Below are 16,394 nucleotides of genomic sequence, written 5' to 3'. Positions count from 1 at the left end.
GTGCAAGTTTAAGTTCTCTGGTTCTGGCTTCTGCTGATTCACGCCTCCATTAACGGTTCGCATTTTAGTCAACCGAGTAAATTAATTCTCGATATTGGTTGGTTATTAAACGTTTCTCTAAAGTTGTTGGTTCTATACTTCTATATTCAATTGGGTTTTGATTTGCTGGTCTAACTAAACATATAGACGGGTTCGGCTAAATCGAACTGTACCGGTTGGTTATTGAGAAAAGGGAATACAGTGGTTTAGGCGGGGGTTGGTAGGTTGACTTTAGCACCGCAACGTCAACGTCTCTTCTGGTTCCGAGTCGGCGTCTGCGTTTCTCTCTCTTGTTGTTGCCTGTTGGTGAGATCACCTTCCACCCAACTTCTTCGATCTTATCTTCTCGAAAGTTCTCACCTTTTTCTGCGAGAAAGACTTCTGTGATTTACGTGTCGAGAACGATCACTGTTTCCTTCTTACTGTCTCTGTTTCAGATTCTGGGTTTCCCTTTTTCTTAGGTTTCACGAGCTCGGCTTATAACTCTATGGCCAGGAAGAAGATCAGAGAGTATGACTCCAAGAGACTTCTCAAACAACACTTGAAGCGTCTCGCTAACATTGACCTGCAGATTCGCTCTGCTCAGGTCACCCTCACGAAATTCTAGCTTTGTTCTCATCGAATCTGCTTTGAATTATCCCTAAGTCACGGATTCAGTTCTGTAAATTCCATACCACAATTCAATTAGAATATGGTTTGGTAGATTACCAGTTGGGGTTTGCATGAAAATAAGAACTCTCCGAAGTGAATAGTGTCTGTCTGTTTGTGAATGTGACCAAGTGCTATACTGATAATCGGAAGATAGAGCAAGTGAGAATTTCGAAAGTTGGATTCTTCATATTTCTTCTAGTTATGATGTTGATGATTATTGGGGGATGGCTATTGATGATTACTAAGACTTCCATTTGATACCTCTCTTATCGATATTTAAAAATCAGCAAGAACGTTGAAGTTAAAAACCGATTTTTTTTGCACTAATACAGATGGGTAATTCGTTTACTGTGTGTACTTTTAGGTGACACAATCTACGGATTTCACTGAGTTGACCAACCAGGAGTCATGGCTATCGTCCACAAAGCTAGTTGTGAAGCCTGACATGCTATTTGGAAAACGTGGGAAAAGTGGCTTGGTAGCTCTAAAGCTGGATCTTGCTGAAGTTGCGGAGTTTGTCAAAGTCCGCCTCGGTACTGAGGTGACTCACCCGAGGCCAATAAATAGAGCAATGGGGCTAAATCTTTGTTGTATTATATCGATGTTTGATTTGTTATTTGCATCTGTTGCAGGTCGAGATGGGTGGCTGTAAAGCTCCTATCACTACGTTCATTGTGGAGCCCTTTGTGCCTCATGATCAAGAATACTATCTTTCTATAGTATCCGATAGGCTTGGCTGCACTATAAGCTTCTCTGAATGTGGCGGCATTGAAATAGAAGAGAATTGGGACAAAGTACTACCTTTTCTTGTTTTGGTTTTTTCCTTTTTTTTTATTCGTTATCTTTTTCGACTCTGTTTCTCACCTGAGAACTTGGTTTTCTGGTATCAACAGGTGAAGACTATATTTCTTCCTTCGGAAAAGCCAATGACGCTTGAAGTATGTGCTCCATTGATAGCAACTCTTCCTCTTGAGGTAAGTTTCTGTTCGAGTAAGCCAGTGACACCGTGCAACTATTTGTCTTAGAAAAGCTTAGATATCTGGTTTTGATGTGCATACTTTCTATGGTTTTTATATGGTCTTCTACTTTTCATGCCTATGCATACTCAAGCCCTGTTAGGCTATATTTAACTCTGCTCAGTACTACAGTCTATGCCATAAAAGTTATTACTTTAGGCTGTTTCAAACTATGGTAAGCCTGCTCTAACAAATGCTCCTATCCATTTCAGGTTCGAGCTAAAATCGGCAACTTCATAATGGGTGCGTTTTCTGTATTTCAAGGTATGGAGATATGTGATTAGGCCACTTCTTGACTTTCAAGCATTTGTGCAGATACCAAAATCTCTGATACGAGATCTCTTGAGGACATTGGCTTATTACCTATTTGTGTTTATCTTTGAAGATTTGGATTTCAGCTTTATGGAGATGAATCCTTTTACACTAGTTGATGGAGAGCCATACCCTCTGGATATGAGGGGGGAATTGGACGATACCGCTGCCTTCAAGAATTTCAACAAGTATGTCTAGCATTTCTCAGTTGAGAGATATCTCCAATCAATTTTTCTAGTGGGGACGCTCACTAAACTGATGAGTCGTATCATTCAGGTGGGGAGACATTGAATTCCCTCTACCATTTGGAAGGGTCCTAAGTCCAACGGAAAGCTTCATTCATGGTTTAGATGAAAAGGTTTTTACTGGGGCTGCTTGTTCTTAAAACACCACTTCTGTGACTTAGAAGAGAAAGTAATTTTACTGATCCACTCGTGTGTGTAATAACTTATTGCAGACAAGTGCTTCTTTGAAGTTCACTGTTCTGAATCCTAAAGGCCGCATTTGGACAATGGTTGCTGGAGGCGGTGCTAGCGTCATATATGCTGATACGGTGAGTTTGAATCCCTGAACTCAAGACTCAATGATGTTACTTAAGTTTAGAGTTGCAATATCAAAACTTAGAATGCCTGCTCCTTGAAATGAGCTAATTGTCATGGAATTAACTAATTTTTACTTTTAGATTATAGAATATAGTTTTTGTTATTTTATTGTCTTATTAGGAAAAACCAATCAACTTAGTGTGTTAGTTGGTGCTTCATGAGGCTAATATCTCATATCCTTACCATTTCAGAAAACTGTAAAACTTTTTCTTTAAAAAAGGGACTCGAAAAAATTTCTCACATTAATTTATTTTTGTTGTGGTTATCTGCTTTTGACAAGGTTGGGGATTTAGGTTATGCATCAGAGCTCGGTAACTACGCTGAGTATAGTGGAGCACCTAATGAGGAAGAAGTGTTACAATACGCAAGAGTTGTCATTGATGTGAGTCATGGCAAAGAACTTAGCTTTTGCCATTCACTGTTTTTCTCTATACGATTCTTGAGATTCACTGACAAAATGTTGGGGCTTTCTCAGTGTGCTACTGCTGATCCTGATGGGCGTAAACGGGCACTTCTAATTGGAGGAGGCATTGCAAATTTCACCGATGTGGCAGCTACCTTCAATGGTATCATCCGAGCCCTAAGAGAAAAGGTACCTTTTTTAACAACAGTTTGTACTGCAATTTGGTGGAGATGAGAGGATTGCCTAAGAATTGAATTAAGGCAATTTTGTATTTGTGTGCCACGAGCAGGAAACAAGGTTGAAAGCATCAAGAATGCACATTTACGTAAGGAGAGGTGGACCAAATTACCAGACCGGTTTGGCTAGAATGCGAGCTCTGGGAGATGAACTCGGTGTTCCTCTAGAGGTAACCAAACTACTTACGCAAAATTTGGAGATGTGTTAATAAGACTGTTACAATCTAGTACTATGAGAAATGGTGAAAACATTTTGGTGTTTAGCTCGAATAGTGAACTTCGTGGGGGTTGATGATTGCAGGTATATGGACCAGAAGCAACGATGACGGGAATATGCAAACGAGCCATTGACTGCATCATGTTGGCGGATACATAACCTACGTTGAGTCTAGAAATGCAAAACAAAAATTCGAAGCTGAAGATTGAGAGGAGTGTATGAGTGTGTTGATTCATGTTCTTCATCTCTCTATCCCTTTGAGAAAATGAAAAGCTCTTTGAAACCTTTTTCTTGTGTGGTTGTGAATTTAAAAAAATTCTTTTGCAAGTGTAACTGTAATCAAACGGCCAAAATCCTTGTTGCAAATGTACAATAAGATTTCAAAAGTGAACAATGATTTCATTTTTGTGTAAGCTTAAGAGCAATCACACAATTCCAGTTTCAAGACAAGCCCTTTTTTCATATACAAACATGTGAGTGTATATATTACATATCATATTTATCTATATAGATATAATTTCCCTCTCTATCATTTGTTCATTCAAATGCAAAACCGGAAGAAAAATAATTGAAGGAAAAAAATTCCCAAAAGCAAGAACAAGAAAATGCAGAAGAAGCAACAACTTTCAAAGACCAGCAAATATCTCTGTCTTCTAATGGTAATCTGATGATTATAGTCTCTTGCTCTGTGATCTTGAGACCGGTGTGCTTCTATCGGTATCCGAGTTCTCCTCTGGCGCTCTCCGCCCTCTCCGATCCTATAAATTGAATTCTTGCCTATGTTTATACAAATTCTGCATTCGTTTCTGTTCATAAGAAAAAAAAAGGTTATAAAGCAACACCAACCTCTCTTGGTATGGGATATTCCTCAGACTCAAGCATACGCACAACTTGGCTCATTTTAGGTCTCTTTTCAGAATCAGGATCAATGCATCTAAGTGCTGTAAGAAGAACACGTTTCAGTGCTCTCGTCGCTGGTCTAACCGCTATGTTTGGATCAATTACTTCTTCCAATCTCTTAGATCCCACCATCATCTTCAACCACTCAACTAGATTCACCTGCAAAAGAATATATCATATGAGTTTCAAAACTCATCAAAATATCAGATACATTCTTCTTTCAATAGTCTATCTTACCTCATTAGCAGGACGTGCATAATCCACAGGATCTCTTCCTGTTATTGCTTCTAGTACCAAAACACCAAAGCTGTACACATCACTCTTTTCATTCAAAAGTCCGGTATTCGCATATTCAGGAGCAACATACCTACAATATTCAAAAAAAAAAACCATGGCTCAGCAATTCATTTTGCTTTCTTTACTTGTTCTTGAAGCAAAGGTGCTTAAATACCCAAATGTTCCCATCACTCGAGTGGTCACATGGCTTTTCCCATCTCCAAGCAACTTGGCAAGCCCAAAATCAGAAATCTTTGCGTTGAATCTATCATCAATCAATATATTGCTTGACTTGATGTCTCTGTGCACTACTTTTGGCTCGATTGCCTCGTGTAGATACGCGAGCCTACACACGGAAAAACAAAAAACCATTTCTTTCAGCAAAACCAACGTGAAAACTTAAACACTGTAAATGGAAAGAAATGTTCTGCTTAATTACGCCTTGGATGTGCAGGTGAGAACTTTCATTCTAGCCTCCCAAGTAAGATATCCGTGCTGTCTCATTGCTCCATGAAGCCATTCTTCGAGGTTCCCATTGTTCATATACTCATAAACCAATATCCTAACAGCAAAAACCCATAAAATTTTGGATTCTTTTTCTCTTTGAATAAGACAAAAGATTCAATCTTTATACCTGTGTGTGCCTTCAATGCAGTATCCTAGAAGACGTACCAAGTTCTTGTGACGCACGTGACCTATAGCATCAACCTCTACTCTAAACTCTTTCTCAGCTTGTCCCCTACAAAATCAGCAACAAGAAAAAATTCAGAATAATCAACAAATCAAAAGAGAGAGAGAACCTTTCTCTGAGGACCATAACTCACAAGTGGTTCAGGATCTTCTTCACTGCGACATGAGCCCCATTAATCAACTCTCCTCTGTATACAACTCCATATCCTCCTTCACCAATCACGTTTTCCTTTGAGAATCTGTTTGTTGCTATTTCAAGATCTCTCAGAGTAAACCAATGACCCCAACCAAGGTGTGACTCAGGTAAACCGGAAAGAGGTGATGGTGACGGTGTTGCCATCTCATACAATGATGATGAAGACATGTTTGCAACACATAGAGAACCTTCTTCTCCTGAGCCAGATCGGCTACTACTTACACCGTTCTTTCTCTTCTTCTCCGTATCCAAATTAAGCAAGAATTTGTCAGATTCATAGCTGTTTTTGTCCTGAGGATCGAAGCTTGAGGCATGCTCAATTCTGACTTCCTTGATCTCTTTGGATACCGCAGGGGTTTGGATGATGGGAAGGCTTAAGGTTTTGGATATTCTTGATTTCTTTTTCCAAATGAGACAAAATGAAAGAACAGAGAGTATGGCTATGATGAACAGCGCAATGGCGATGACGGTTGCTTGCCAGATCTTAAGTCCAGACATTGTTCTTTCCTAATCTGCTTGATTCAAAAAATCATCAAAGCTTGATACAATCAGACCAGAGAAAGATAAAGTAAATAAATTTTGAGAAAGGAACTACAAGAAAAATGCTGTGGGATTGATGATGAAGAGACTCCAAGTTGATTGAGTGGTCCCATTATTATACAAAAAGGACCACTGTAGAGCTAAAATACCCCAAGAAGACAATAAGATAACAGAATGTAGCAATCATTACATGTTCACTATCTAATTAGAAGATGCATAAGACAAGCAATGATGATAGAAATACTGAGAATAAAGACAGAATAAGTGCCAAGGAAGATGAGAATTTAATGATTATTACCTCTATGAATGAAACTTGACAAGAGAGACTCTTCACAGAAAAAAAGACAATAGCTTTTAGATAGACCTGGAGAAACAGAGTTTTTTGGAAAGAATGTTGAACTTTTTTATGTGAAGAAGAAGAACAAGAAAATTTAAAAATAAATGAAAGAAAAAGGAGAAAACTTTTAAACGTGGGCAGTGAAATCTGGTGGGCAATGGAATAGGAGAAGGAAGAAGAGATGGAGTTATCAAGTGGTAGGTGATGAAAAAATTTCAGTCTTTCTCTTATTGAACATATATTTTTTTTTTTATTGTTCTTTAAATTATTTAGGTGGTGGAAAGAAAGAGAAACAAAGAAGCTTGCATTGCAAATTACATTTTATTACATCACATAAAACATCATCTGCATGTATGTATACCATACATATACATTACTATCCGATCTTTTACATTTCACGGGGAGGAAGAAAACTTTTAAAAAGAAACTTATAGAAGAAAGTATTGGTGATGATTTCAGTCAAAACATTAAAGGACTAATAAATCCGAAATTATGAATAATATCATTATATACAAATCTTACGTTATAACATCAATCTACAAGCAGAGCATCAAATTGGAGAATCTCCACATTTTTGCTCTTTCAATATATAAATATAATATATCCGTAGATAGAGAAACAGAGTTATAGGCTATAGTCTTCTAGAATAGCTTTGAGTTGTGAAACAATTACGAAAGAGGTTGCTTAATCTTTGTTCATCGTCGTCTACTTGAGAGAGAAAGTCCAACAAATTGAAAGCCTTCATTTGCAACATTCCATTTTAATCGTATTTTTTATTTGCAAATGCAGATCCCTCATACATTTGTGATCCAATGATAATCATTTGGTTTGGTTCGAAATTCGGTTTAAAAGCAAACTCGAAATGGACTGTACCTAAACATTTTAACAATATTTGGGCCATTTATAAACCCAAAATAGATATATTAGGCCCAAATAAGATTTTATCTAAATTTTAGAGCCACGAAATTCTCCCGCCTTCCGGTCCACAACATTTATTCAAATCTCTGTCTCTCTGTCTCCCTCTCAGCAGTAAATTAGCAATTGTGTGATTTGTGTTTCTTCAAACCTAAGATGGGAGAGAGAGGTGAACCGATTGAGTTCCGGCGTTTAATTCGTTCTTGGGTTGCTTTAAATTTTTGTGTTTCTAAGTGATAATATGTCTAACGTGTAAAGGTTGGTGTTTTACTGTTTTTGTGGCAGTTGATCTTTGGGCTGAGATAATTGAATCCGAGGAAGAAGGCGGAGATAGAGTCAAAGATATACCTAAGGTCGAAGTATACCAGAGAAGAAAGAAACTTGAGAAGTCCTCCGAAGCTGCAGATTTGTAATTTGCAAAACCTTCCCTGTGTTTTTCTGCTTCTGCTCAAATTTTGAAATGTTAATTTGCCTCTGTATCTGAGAAAATTTTATTCGTATTTGTATCTGAGAATTGGAGCCTGGTCGGTGAAAGGCACTCGTACTAGTTTGATCAATGCACCGAAGAGAGATAGCTGGACTCGTTCGCTTTCCACCAGGTTACATTCTGAGCATAACCCCCCAATTTTTCATTTTCTTCATCTGATTCTATGATTTTTTGCTTGTTATCTTATTCTTCTTTCTTCTTTTCTTAAGTTATGAAAAAAATGCACACCTCTTGTTTGTTGAAATGTCAAAGAAGTCTCACCACTCACCTAGTTTTTTTAGTAGACTAGCGGCTTGTATCTTACTCTTGGTGCTTGTACAGAGGGAGGGAGAGTATTGCGGTGGGAGCTTATGTGAACAATCAGCCTCAGGAGAAGCCAGCCAGGAGAAAAAAGCCCGCTATTCCAAAGGTAGGCTTAGTTGTATCTATGTTAATTAGTCTAGAGTTCTCTGAACAAATAATTTCCTGTCTCTAGATTCTCATTGTCACCTAGAAGATGGTCAAAGTGTGTTTTCTCCTTTCTTCTGACTCTAATTTTCTCTTGGGAGATGATATATAAGCATTATGTTTTCAAACTCCCAGGGAAAAGCTGTTAAAGCTCCTGACTTCAAGAAAGAGAAGGAATACTTTCATGAGGTTGATGCTTTTGAGCTTCTGGAAGAGAGTCCCTCTCCTAAGACCAAGAATTCTAGTACATGGACCGCCGGTGAACAAGTTGTTCCTGAGCTGCCACATCTGTCCACAAGATTAGAAAAATGGCTGATCTCGAAGAACTTGAATCGTCCTTGTGGTCCTTCGAGCACACTCTCTAAGATACTTGAATACTCAAACTCAACCACACGCCTGGAGCCAATATGTGATGATGATGCCTTTGATTCACTGGCACTAAGAACTCCAGAAAATTCTTCTTCTAGCAACACTTCAATTTTCCGACTCATCCAGAGCTGCGACGACGACTTAAATGCTGAAGATGTGCCTTTTAGAAAAATCAAGACGGAAGAAATCGACCTTGAAGATGAGCTGAAGCGACTATCTTTGACGTCTGATCTGATCTCCCCTCATCTAGATTTTGAGAAGTCATTTTGTGATCTATTGTCCGCCTGTGGACAGATGCAACCATCAAGCTTCATGGAAGCACTTTCTAAATTCTGGTATGAACCTAGAGATGATCTTCTATACTCTACCATTAGGTGTTTGTCTAGTGCTTTTTTGTGTTATTTTAGAAGTGTTCTGCATTTTGGCTGACTCTTTGGTAAACTCTGGTTGAGAAATGCGATATACTGTTCTTATCTCACTGTGCTTAATTTGAGCCGATTTAATTTGAATCTTGCAGTGAACCAGAAAGCATTGTCAAGATTGGTGAAGGTACATATGGGGAGGCTTTTCGGGCTGGTACTAGTGTCTGTAAAATTGTTCCTATTGATGGAGACTTCAGGGTTAATGGAGAAATACAGAAGGTATTTTTCTTAACTCACTTCTCTTTTCCTCCATGGTGAAATGTTCATTTTTAGCATGAAAGGAAATACTGGAGAGGCCAGTTAGTGCAAACTTAGTGAATTCTATCTAGACAAGAACACATCATTTATAATTTAGAGAAGTTAATCATCACCAGATCATTGCATTGATGGTGAAGGAAAGGCCTGCATTCTCTCATACACAGCTGTTATCCGAATGAGTTACGATAATGCCATTCAAATAATTACAGCGTATTAACGAGATAATACTCTACAATGACATCTTATTATATATACTTGTTGCAGAGAGCTGATGAACTGCTTGAGGAAGTGATACTCTCATGGACTCTTAATCAACTTAGAGAATGTGAGACTGAGGCTCAGAATTCGTGCCTGACGTTCATAAAAACTCAAGAGTACGTCTTCTCAGGAACTAAAATATAAACTGGAAATGTCTATTGGCTTTTATGTTGTAAATCTTCTACCAAACTTGTGAGCATTCTTGTTGACAAACCTGTGCTCCTAATGTTGTGCCAGTATAAAAGTATGCCAAGGTCCCTATGACCCTATACTGATAAAAGCATGGGAAGACTGGGATGCAAAACATGGATCTGAGAATGATCACCCAGATTTTCCGGAGAAACAAGTCAGATTCTCTTACTTCATTAGAATTTAAAAGGTCTGTTTATCTAGGATGCTGTTTAATCTGTAAAAATAATATTTATTTGCCGTGTGGTGTTTGATTCCAGTGTTATGTCATGTTTGTTCTGGAACATGGTGGCAAAGATCTTGAAAGCTTCGTGCTTTTGAACTTTGATGAAGCACGAAGCTTATTGGTTCAAGTAAGTAGTAGACTCTATTTCCTATAACAGAAAGTGAGTAAATGATTTTGTTTCCGGTTAATAGCATGTGTTTCATATAATAGGTCATGGCTGGCCTGGCAGTTGCTGAAGCTGCTTTTGAGTTCGAGCATCGTGACCTGCACTGGTGAGAACTGATTTTTGTTTAGTTGGTTTAGTTACTTTGTTTTGTCGCCTGATTTTTTTGTTTTTCATTTTTTTTCAGGGGAAACATTCTTCTGAGCCGTAATAACTCAAGTACTCAGCATTTTATTCTCGAGGGGAAACAAGTTTTCATCAAAACTTTTGGAATACAGATATCTATAATTGACTTTACTCTTTCAAGAATCAACACAGGTGAAAATTCTGGTTCTCATACTCTGATGTTATGTAAACCTTCTAATACTTAACTACCAGCTACTAATTTATGTGGTGCTAATGTGATCAGGTGAGAAGATACTCTTTCTGGACCTTACTTCTGATCCATACCTTTTTAAAGGACCAAAGGGAGATAAACAGGTAAAGAATTTAATGAACCTCCCAGTGATTTCAAGAGCTATGAAAATTAGATATTTATTCAAGCTTTAATAATGTCATATTGCAGTCGGAAACTTATAGAAAGATGAAGGCGGTTACTGAAGATTGCTGGGAAGGACAGTAAGTGTAACCTTTCCATGCCTGTTTAATTTTTACGCCGTTTATTTGGAAATTTCAGCAGATTAGAGTAGGACAACAAGCAAACTTCAGCATATTACTTCTCTCTAAACAGCATGAGAGATGAGACTATGATGATCATTGAGCGGCCAAATGAAGTGTGCTTAAATGATGATTTGCTAATTTTGATATTTGCCATGTTTTTGTTTCTTATTCATCTTAACAACAGCTTCGCTCAAACAAATGTTCTCTGGTTGATCTATCTCGTGGATCTCGTACTGACCAAGAAGTCATTCGTAAGTTTGCAGGACTCGTAGCTGATTATTAGCTGTCTAAACGTAGAAAAGCCCTATTGATAGTCCTTTCTTTTGTGCGTCTATGTTTTAGGAGCGGTCTTCAAAAGACGAAAGAGAATTACGGTCACTGAAGAAGCGGATGGAGAAGTATAAATCAGCTAAAGAGGCTGTGTCAGATCCTTTCTTCTCAGATATGTTGATTTTCCAAATATCATGAAGAATGTAATAAATCCTTAAGTGAGTCAGAGTAACCAGAATCTCTCTTTCCCTCTCTTGTAAATGCATTTGCCTAATCACTAAGATCAACAGTTATATTAGCTCTTGTTTTATGGTATTCCTTTTGAAGTTATTTATCAAGGAACTATTATCTATACCAATTTTGATTTTCATCTCTTCAAATGAATACAAGAACCAATGTTAAACCTTTTTGTTTGTGACAATAGTTTAATTGGTAGCTTTTGTCTATACACATGCTTTTGAACATACGTATTCTTTTTAGAATAAAGTATCACGATCTACCAATTCCACATGGGTTGTCCCTACTTGCATGAATAGATCTTATCTGAAAAAAAACACACATTTTTATTCTTGTGAGCAAAGAACAATATTCAAACGTGTAGAGGGTAAATGGAAATTTGCTTTCAAAACTAGGACGATTGATTAATCCATTAAACAGCTAACAGACTTTACTGTTCTCTGCTTTTTTCAATCTCTTTCCGCTTTGAAGATTTCTTTAAATCTTTGTGGGTTTTGCTGAGATAAGCAAAAGATGATCCCCTGTATTAATTAATTTCATGATCTTAATCTGCAGCACCGTTCTCTTCTTTTTTTCTCCTTTTTAGATAAGAGAAAAAAATACACCAATTTGCAGCACTAATCTCTTCCTTTCTCCCCTTTCTTGAAAACTTTGGAAAACTTTATGCATATGCTTATGTCTGAAACGGATCTGACAAAAATGGTTTTTTTCTTCTTTTTTCTTACAATTAGGCAAAAGCTTATGTCTTTGCACAAGATATAGAAAAGAAAAGAAAAGAAAACAGATGAGATAGGTCACTGGCCAAATCCAAAAGACTTCATAGCAAAGTAAACATCTTTTATCTTTATTTTTTCTTACTTAGTCACTTGATGTAAAGTACAGTCAGCTTCTTCCTTCTTTTTCTCCCCCAATTTCTCGAGAGAATCTCAAGCTTTTGTTTTCCTTTCTTAATCCCATTTTCTTCACACCATTATGTACTTATAAACCCAAGGAGTGAGAAGGAAAAAGAAAAAAAAATCAAGCTCAAGCTCTGATGGCGAAACAGAGCTACTTCTTCTTGTTTCTTTCTCTTGTCTCACTCTGTTCCTCAACAACTACTCATCATGATGTCATAAACCCACCAACGGTCTTCCCTACAAACCCTACAACTACACCGCCGGCTACTACATTTCCTCCGGTGACCATAACGCCGACAAATCCAGCCACAACAATTCCTGTTAATCCTCCAGTCACAACAGTTACTCCTTCACTCACACCACCTGTGACCAACCCAGCGACTCAATATCCTCCAGCACAACCTTCGGGGACGGTTCCAGTTCCAGTTCCGGTTCCTGTGGTTCCACCGCCTGTTGTCTCAAACTCTCCATCGGTTCCAGGACAAACCTGGTGCGTGGCAAAGCCTGGAGCTTCTCAAACTTCACTCCAACTGGCTCTTGACTATGCCTGCGGGATCGGTGGAGCGGATTGCTCTCAGATACAGCAAGGAGGCAACTGTTATTCGCCTATCAGTCTTCAGAATCATGCCTCATTTGCCTTCAATAGCTATTACCAGAAGAACCCTTCTCCACAAAGCTGTGATTTTGGCGGTGCAGCCTCAGTAGTTAGCACCAACCCAAGTAAGTGAGAAAAAAAAAAAACAGAGGATAATCACTCTGCTTTTTTTGTTCGTCTCTTCTTGTTTTTCTCTTAGAAGATTTTGCGTGACTTAGTTTTGAATTGTTTGTTCCAAAACAGGCACTGGTTCTTGCGTTTACCAGACGGGTTCATCGACATCAACTTCAACTCCAGTAGGAACAACAACACCAACTCCATCGACACAAACAGTGAACCAGCCTCCTGTCACATCAACACCTATGATACCAACAGGAGGCGGGATAATCGGGTAATAAAAACATTCTTTCAACTCTTTTGATATTGTCTAAAACCAGAGTTTTCTAACTGAAAAATGTACCTCTTGTTTATATTCAAGGGTTGGAACTCCACCAGCAGTTTTTAACCCGGCGAATCCTTCATCAAATACTCTGAACAATCCATCCTCTGGAGGTTCGGCGATTTACGGGTTTGATGGTTCACCAAATGGAAACAATCCAACATCATCAGACTCTACACATTTGCAGATTCACTTTGGTCACACTATGGTGGCAACATTCATTCTTCACGCAGTGCTATTTCATTAGAAGTAGAATATATAGGAGTTGAGTTAGCTCTATGACATAGTTTTGCGCAAGTTCAAGCTCATTCAGAGTATCATCACAAGAAGAAGCTAGGTATGTAAGACATTATAAATTTGTTTGGTTCAACGGGCTTGCTCTTGTACAGAAAATCCTCGGTTGTTTCTTTTTAAATATATCCCTTTATTTAGTACCAAAGCAGAAAACTCAGATGTTTATAACAAAGATGTGTAATCTTAATCCTTCATACACTGTAGGATACGGCCTATCTACTTTAATATGATCTAAAATGATTTCGTCGCTAATTCAACGCCTCGAAAAGGCAACTAATATCAGCATCGACATGGAGACAACAATCTTGAAACCTGATTTGTCCCAGAAGTTTTGGTTGCTAAAAGGATCAGCTTCATGCTGTTTTTTTGCAGCCAATTGCTCTTTGAGTTCTTGGATTGCCATATCATTTCGCTCACCCATCTACCACCAGGCAGAAAAATAGCTCAATTGGTACTGTATTCTCATATAAAATTACTATCCCAAATAGAAGCAGGTGAAATTTACCTTCTGGAGTTTTCGAGTTTGGATGCGTGTTTCTCGAAGGCAAAATTCTAACTTCAGCACCTTCTTCTTCAGCTCCTGATCAATTCTCCTTTGATTCTCCACCTGCTCTAGAAAAATACAGGCTTTACTGCTTAAAAACCAAACAACGAAATCACAGAAACAAAGAGAAGCTAAAATATGTGTTGTTACCTGATCTTCTAATTCCTTGGTCTTAAACCTCCAATGAGCCGATATAATCTTTAGTTCATCTCTTAGTCTCGCTATTTCATCATCTTTAGTCGTCAAAAGTTTGTTGATTCTTTCAAAGTTCTTTGGAGAATCTTCATCTAGAACTTTCTGCATCTCAAAATTCTCCTTTGTCCTGACCACTGATACAGCCCGCATAATGTCACCTTCAACTTTCAAAACCTCATCTCTTAGCTGCTTCTGTGAAGATTCTCTAGCTTGCAGCTCCTTTTGTAGATTCTCTAGCTTCTCACCAAGTCTAGTTACTTGGTCCTCATGCTCTTTCATGGAACCGGTCCTCTCATGCAAATGTTTGGAAAGCACTCTACACTGATACTGAGCTGATTCAGCCGACAAAGCACTTGCCTCTGCAGTTGCCTGTGTTGCTGCAAGCTGTGACTTTATATCACCCAATTCCTTCACATACTATACAAACAAAACCCAAGAAAGCAGAAAAATTGATAAGTTACACTGGCAAAGGACATGAGATCTACTAAATGGCAGATTTAAGACCCTAGTCTGGTACAAAGGACAATAAAGTACCAGCAGTTTCTGATGTGAGAGAGAGAGATAAGAAGGCTGATGGAGAAACAATCAAAATCAAGTTGATGCTATAACAGATCTACGAAGCAGAACCAAGCAAACTAGAGAAACTGGGCAAATCAAGAAAGGTGGAAAAAACAATCCTAACCTTCTCAGTAGCAACATCCGATGCACGAATCTGCTCAACTTTCTTGTTTAGTTCCTCAGCAAGTTCGAGCATTTCATCTTCCATTCTCTTAGCTCTTGTTTCTGCTTCCTGCTCATGTGGTAAACAGCACCATATATTAAAATCACCAAAAGTCTCAAAGTCGAAACCAAAATCTAAACACACAAAAAGTGACATCTGATGATATCATGTGCTTGCCTGCCTAGACATGGCTTCTTGTGAACACGAACGCTCCTGTTCAGCCAGACGAGTTCTTGCTTGTTTCAAGTCAGAGGCCAAAGACACCACATTTCTCCTGAAACTCTGCTTCTTCTCACTCAGGTCCTTCAACAGAGGATCATCTTCTCTTAAGCTCACGGAAGTTGGCATTTCTGGATTGAATGAAGATCACAGTTCTTCGATTTAGACAAATATTTTCCCCAAAGAAACCCGAATTCAAAAACGGATAATGGATCTTTTCATGTTCATCACGTGAGCCTGTACATAACGAAAACAACCTCGAATGAAAATACATAAATACCCAATCTCAGGATAATTAAGAATGTGAAATCAAATCTGTCCACAAGAATTAATCCTCTAATATTCAATTTCTTGTAATTACAAAACTATAACGAGCTAGAGAGTACGCAAGAGAGACAAAGAAACTTGTGCAGTCCCTTTCGAGTCAATAAATAAATCTGATAAAGATGAATACTTTTAAGTAAGCAAGTATACAGCCAAACAAACAAAATGTGACCTTTTTTCAAAATTTGAAACTCTTACAGATTTTTGTCTTTTTGAATCTTCAAACCCTAAAAATCCAAACTTTCTCTTGACCCACTTGTCTCCATCGTCGTCAGTGTTTAGCAGCTCCCGCCTCCCAGATAAAAAGAAAACCCACAAGGTCGAATCTGACGGCTACGGTGTTAGAGTCTAGATTTTGATCAAACGGTTGGAAATTTACGCTATTGGGTTTTTTTAAGGAAGAAGGATCAATTAGCAGATTCTTTCAAGTTCGTGAATTGATTTTTCCAGAGGAGGAAAGAGACAGAGAAAACGAACCTGGATGGGGTCCTATTCTTTAAGTTCGGATGAGGGAGATGATTTAAGGTAAGTGGCCAAAATGTTTTGCTCCGGTTAAACCGAACCTAGTGCTTCGGCTTTTGTGTCATTTAAAGCAACGAATCCTTAGCTAACCTACGCATCAGGTGGGCTCGATTTCAGTTGCTACGTGAGATAGGGTTTGACTTGAGCGCGGCAAAATCTATTGAATTTTTATCATTCGAATTATGGAAAGCCACGTACACTCTATCTCTAAGCAGTGTGTATCATTTAACCCGCATTATTTGCGGGTTATTGGAGTTTGAAACCCGCTAATGCAAATGTTGAGTATAAATAATATAAACGCAAATTTTAACACAATGCTAAAAAGAAAT

General features: G+C 38.2%; 5 protein-coding genes across 10 annotated transcripts; 3 read left to right on the top strand and 2 right to left on the bottom strand.

Annotated features, from left to right (window-relative positions):
* The first annotated feature begins 221 nt into the window (after positions 1 to 221).
* On the top strand, positions 222 to 3,873 carry LOC18993932 (ATP-citrate synthase alpha chain protein 3). Of its 3 annotated transcripts, none has more exons than XM_024152072.1 (13): positions 222 to 345; positions 477 to 625; positions 1,055 to 1,231; positions 1,323 to 1,484; positions 1,584 to 1,664; positions 1,919 to 1,970; positions 2,092 to 2,206; positions 2,295 to 2,376; positions 2,476 to 2,571; positions 2,901 to 3,002; positions 3,096 to 3,212; positions 3,313 to 3,429; positions 3,561 to 3,873. In XM_024152072.1, exons 2-13 carry the CDS (start codon positions 527 to 529, stop codon positions 3,633 to 3,635), a joined length of 1,275 nt encoding a protein of 424 aa, XP_024007840.1. In that variant the 5' UTR covers positions 222 to 345; positions 477 to 526; the 3' UTR covers positions 3,636 to 3,873. The 3 variants fall into 3 exon arrangements, with proteins under 3 accessions (XP_024007840.1, XP_024007841.1, XP_006417573.1); XM_024152073.1 differs by having other exon boundaries at positions 250 to 345; positions 501 to 625; XM_006417510.2 differs by lacking the exon at positions 222 to 345 and having other exon boundaries at positions 354 to 625.
* A 56-nt stretch (positions 3,874 to 3,929) lies between these two features.
* On the bottom strand, positions 3,930 to 6,484 carry LOC18993931 (probable receptor-like protein kinase At2g42960). Of its 2 annotated transcripts, XM_024152071.1 has the most exons (8): positions 6,377 to 6,484; positions 5,477 to 6,050; positions 5,287 to 5,391; positions 5,092 to 5,214; positions 4,828 to 4,998; positions 4,614 to 4,743; positions 4,323 to 4,535; positions 3,930 to 4,234 (listed from the first exon to the last, which is right to left on the bottom strand). In XM_024152071.1, the coding sequence occupies exons 2-8, from the start codon at positions 6,034 to 6,036 to the stop codon at positions 4,148 to 4,150; spliced, it is 1,389 nt and encodes a 462-aa protein (XP_024007839.1). In that variant the 5' UTR covers positions 6,037 to 6,050; positions 6,377 to 6,484; the 3' UTR covers positions 3,930 to 4,147. The 2 variants fall into 2 exon arrangements, with proteins under 2 accessions (XP_024007839.1, XP_006417572.1); XM_006417509.2 differs by lacking the exon at positions 6,377 to 6,484 and having other exon boundaries at positions 5,477 to 6,099.
* Positions 6,485 to 6,512: 28 nt separating this feature from the next.
* Positions 6,513 to 11,356, top strand: LOC18993929 (serine/threonine-protein kinase haspin homolog). 2 transcript variants are annotated; one of them, XM_024152070.1, is made up of 15 exons: positions 6,513 to 6,612; positions 7,616 to 7,739; positions 7,843 to 7,929; positions 8,139 to 8,226; positions 8,400 to 8,968; positions 9,151 to 9,274; positions 9,578 to 9,687; positions 9,809 to 9,917; positions 10,021 to 10,113; positions 10,197 to 10,258; positions 10,337 to 10,467; positions 10,559 to 10,629; positions 10,715 to 10,767; positions 10,994 to 11,060; positions 11,152 to 11,356. In XM_024152070.1, exons 1-15 carry the CDS (start codon positions 6,597 to 6,599, stop codon positions 11,275 to 11,277), a joined length of 1,830 nt encoding a protein of 609 aa, XP_024007838.1. In that variant the 5' UTR covers positions 6,513 to 6,596; the 3' UTR covers positions 11,278 to 11,356. The 2 variants fall into 2 exon arrangements, with proteins under 2 accessions (XP_024007838.1, XP_006417571.1); XM_006417508.2 differs by lacking the exon at positions 6,513 to 6,612 and adding an exon at positions 7,469 to 7,499.
* A 644-nt stretch (positions 11,357 to 12,000) lies between these two features.
* Positions 12,001 to 13,519, top strand: LOC18993930 (PLASMODESMATA CALLOSE-BINDING PROTEIN 4). Its single transcript, XM_006417506.2, has 3 exons — positions 12,001 to 12,932; positions 13,051 to 13,198; positions 13,286 to 13,519. The coding sequence occupies exons 1-3, from the start codon at positions 12,350 to 12,352 to the stop codon at positions 13,491 to 13,493; spliced, it is 939 nt and encodes a 312-aa protein (XP_006417569.1). The 5' UTR covers positions 12,001 to 12,349; the 3' UTR covers positions 13,494 to 13,519.
* On the bottom strand, positions 13,039 to 16,020 carry LOC18993928 (nuclear envelope-associated protein 3). 2 transcript variants are annotated; one of them, XR_002898117.1, is made up of 7 exons: positions 15,178 to 15,591; positions 14,962 to 15,069; positions 14,235 to 14,696; positions 14,046 to 14,147; positions 13,853 to 13,961; positions 13,268 to 13,419; positions 13,039 to 13,167 (listed from the first exon to the last, which is right to left on the bottom strand). XR_002898117.1 is itself a non-coding variant. In XM_024153132.1 (6 exons), the coding sequence occupies exons 2-6, from the start codon at positions 15,346 to 15,348 to the stop codon at positions 13,794 to 13,796; spliced, it is 1,011 nt and encodes a 336-aa protein (XP_024008900.1). In that variant the 5' UTR covers positions 15,349 to 15,456; positions 15,742 to 16,020; the 3' UTR covers positions 13,647 to 13,793. The 2 variants fall into 2 exon arrangements, 1 of the variants encoding a protein (XP_024008900.1); XM_024153132.1 differs by lacking the exons at positions 13,039 to 13,167; positions 13,268 to 13,419 and adding an exon at positions 15,742 to 16,020 and having other exon boundaries at positions 13,647 to 13,961; positions 15,178 to 15,456.
* Between the last annotated feature and the right edge of the window lie 374 nt (positions 16,021 to 16,394).

The sequence above is a fragment of the Eutrema salsugineum genome, unplaced genomic scaffold (assembly GCF_000478725.1).
Source record: "Eutrema salsugineum unplaced genomic scaffold, Eutsalg1_0 scaffold_5, whole genome shotgun sequence".
Classification (NCBI taxonomy): domain Eukaryota; kingdom Viridiplantae; phylum Streptophyta; class Magnoliopsida; order Brassicales; family Brassicaceae; genus Eutrema; species Eutrema salsugineum.
This window is presented reverse-complemented; position numbering and strand designations above follow the sequence as displayed.

Coding starts and splice junctions, on each gene's coding strand:
- LOC18993932 (XM_024152072.1), top strand. CDS start 527: ATGGCCAGGAAGAAGATCAGAGAGTATGACTCCAAGAGACTTCTCAAA. Junction 1,232..1,322: donor AAGTCCGCCTCGGTACTGAG/GTGACTCACCCG, acceptor CATCTGTTGCAG/GTCGAGATGGGTGGCTGTAA. Junction 2,572..2,900: donor GCGTCATATATGCTGATACG/GTGAGTTTGAAT, acceptor GCTTTTGACAAG/GTTGGGGATTTAGGTTATGC.
- LOC18993931 (XM_024152071.1), bottom strand. CDS start 6,036: ATGTCTGGACTTAAGATCTGGCAAGCAACCGTCATCGCCATTGCGCTG. Junction 5,392..5,476: donor AAGAAGATCCTGAACCACTT/GTGAGTTATGGT, acceptor CTGATTTTGTAG/GGGACAAGCTGAGAAAGAGT. Junction 4,744..4,827: donor CGAGTGATGGGAACATTTGG/GTATTTAAGCAC, acceptor TGAATATTGTAG/GTATGTTGCTCCTGAATATG.
- LOC18993929 (XM_024152070.1), top strand. Junction 7,930..8,138: donor ACTCGTTCGCTTTCCACCAG/GTTACATTCTGA, acceptor GTGCTTGTACAG/AGGGAGGGAGAGTATTGCGG. Junction 10,768..10,993: donor GAAGATTGCTGGGAAGGACA/GTAAGTGTAACC, acceptor TCTTAACAACAG/CTTCGCTCAAACAAATGTTC.
- LOC18993930 (XM_006417506.2), top strand. CDS start 12,350: ATGGCGAAACAGAGCTACTTCTTCTTGTTTCTTTCTCTTGTCTCACTC. Junction 12,933..13,050: donor AGTAGTTAGCACCAACCCAA/GTAAGTGAGAAA, acceptor GTTCCAAAACAG/GCACTGGTTCTTGCGTTTAC. Junction 13,199..13,285: donor ACAGGAGGCGGGATAATCGG/GTAATAAAAACA, acceptor TTTATATTCAAG/GGTTGGAACTCCACCAGCAG.
- LOC18993928 (XM_024153132.1), bottom strand. CDS start 15,348: ATGCCAACTTCCGTGAGCTTAAGAGAAGATGATCCTCTGTTGAAGGAC. Junction 14,697..14,961: donor CGGATGTTGCTACTGAGAAG/GTTAGGATTGTT, acceptor TTGTTTGTATAG/TATGTGAAGGAATTGGGTGA. Junction 13,962..14,045: donor AAACTCGAAAACTCCAGAAG/GTAAATTTCACC, acceptor GCCTGGTGGTAG/ATGGGTGAGCGAAATGATAT.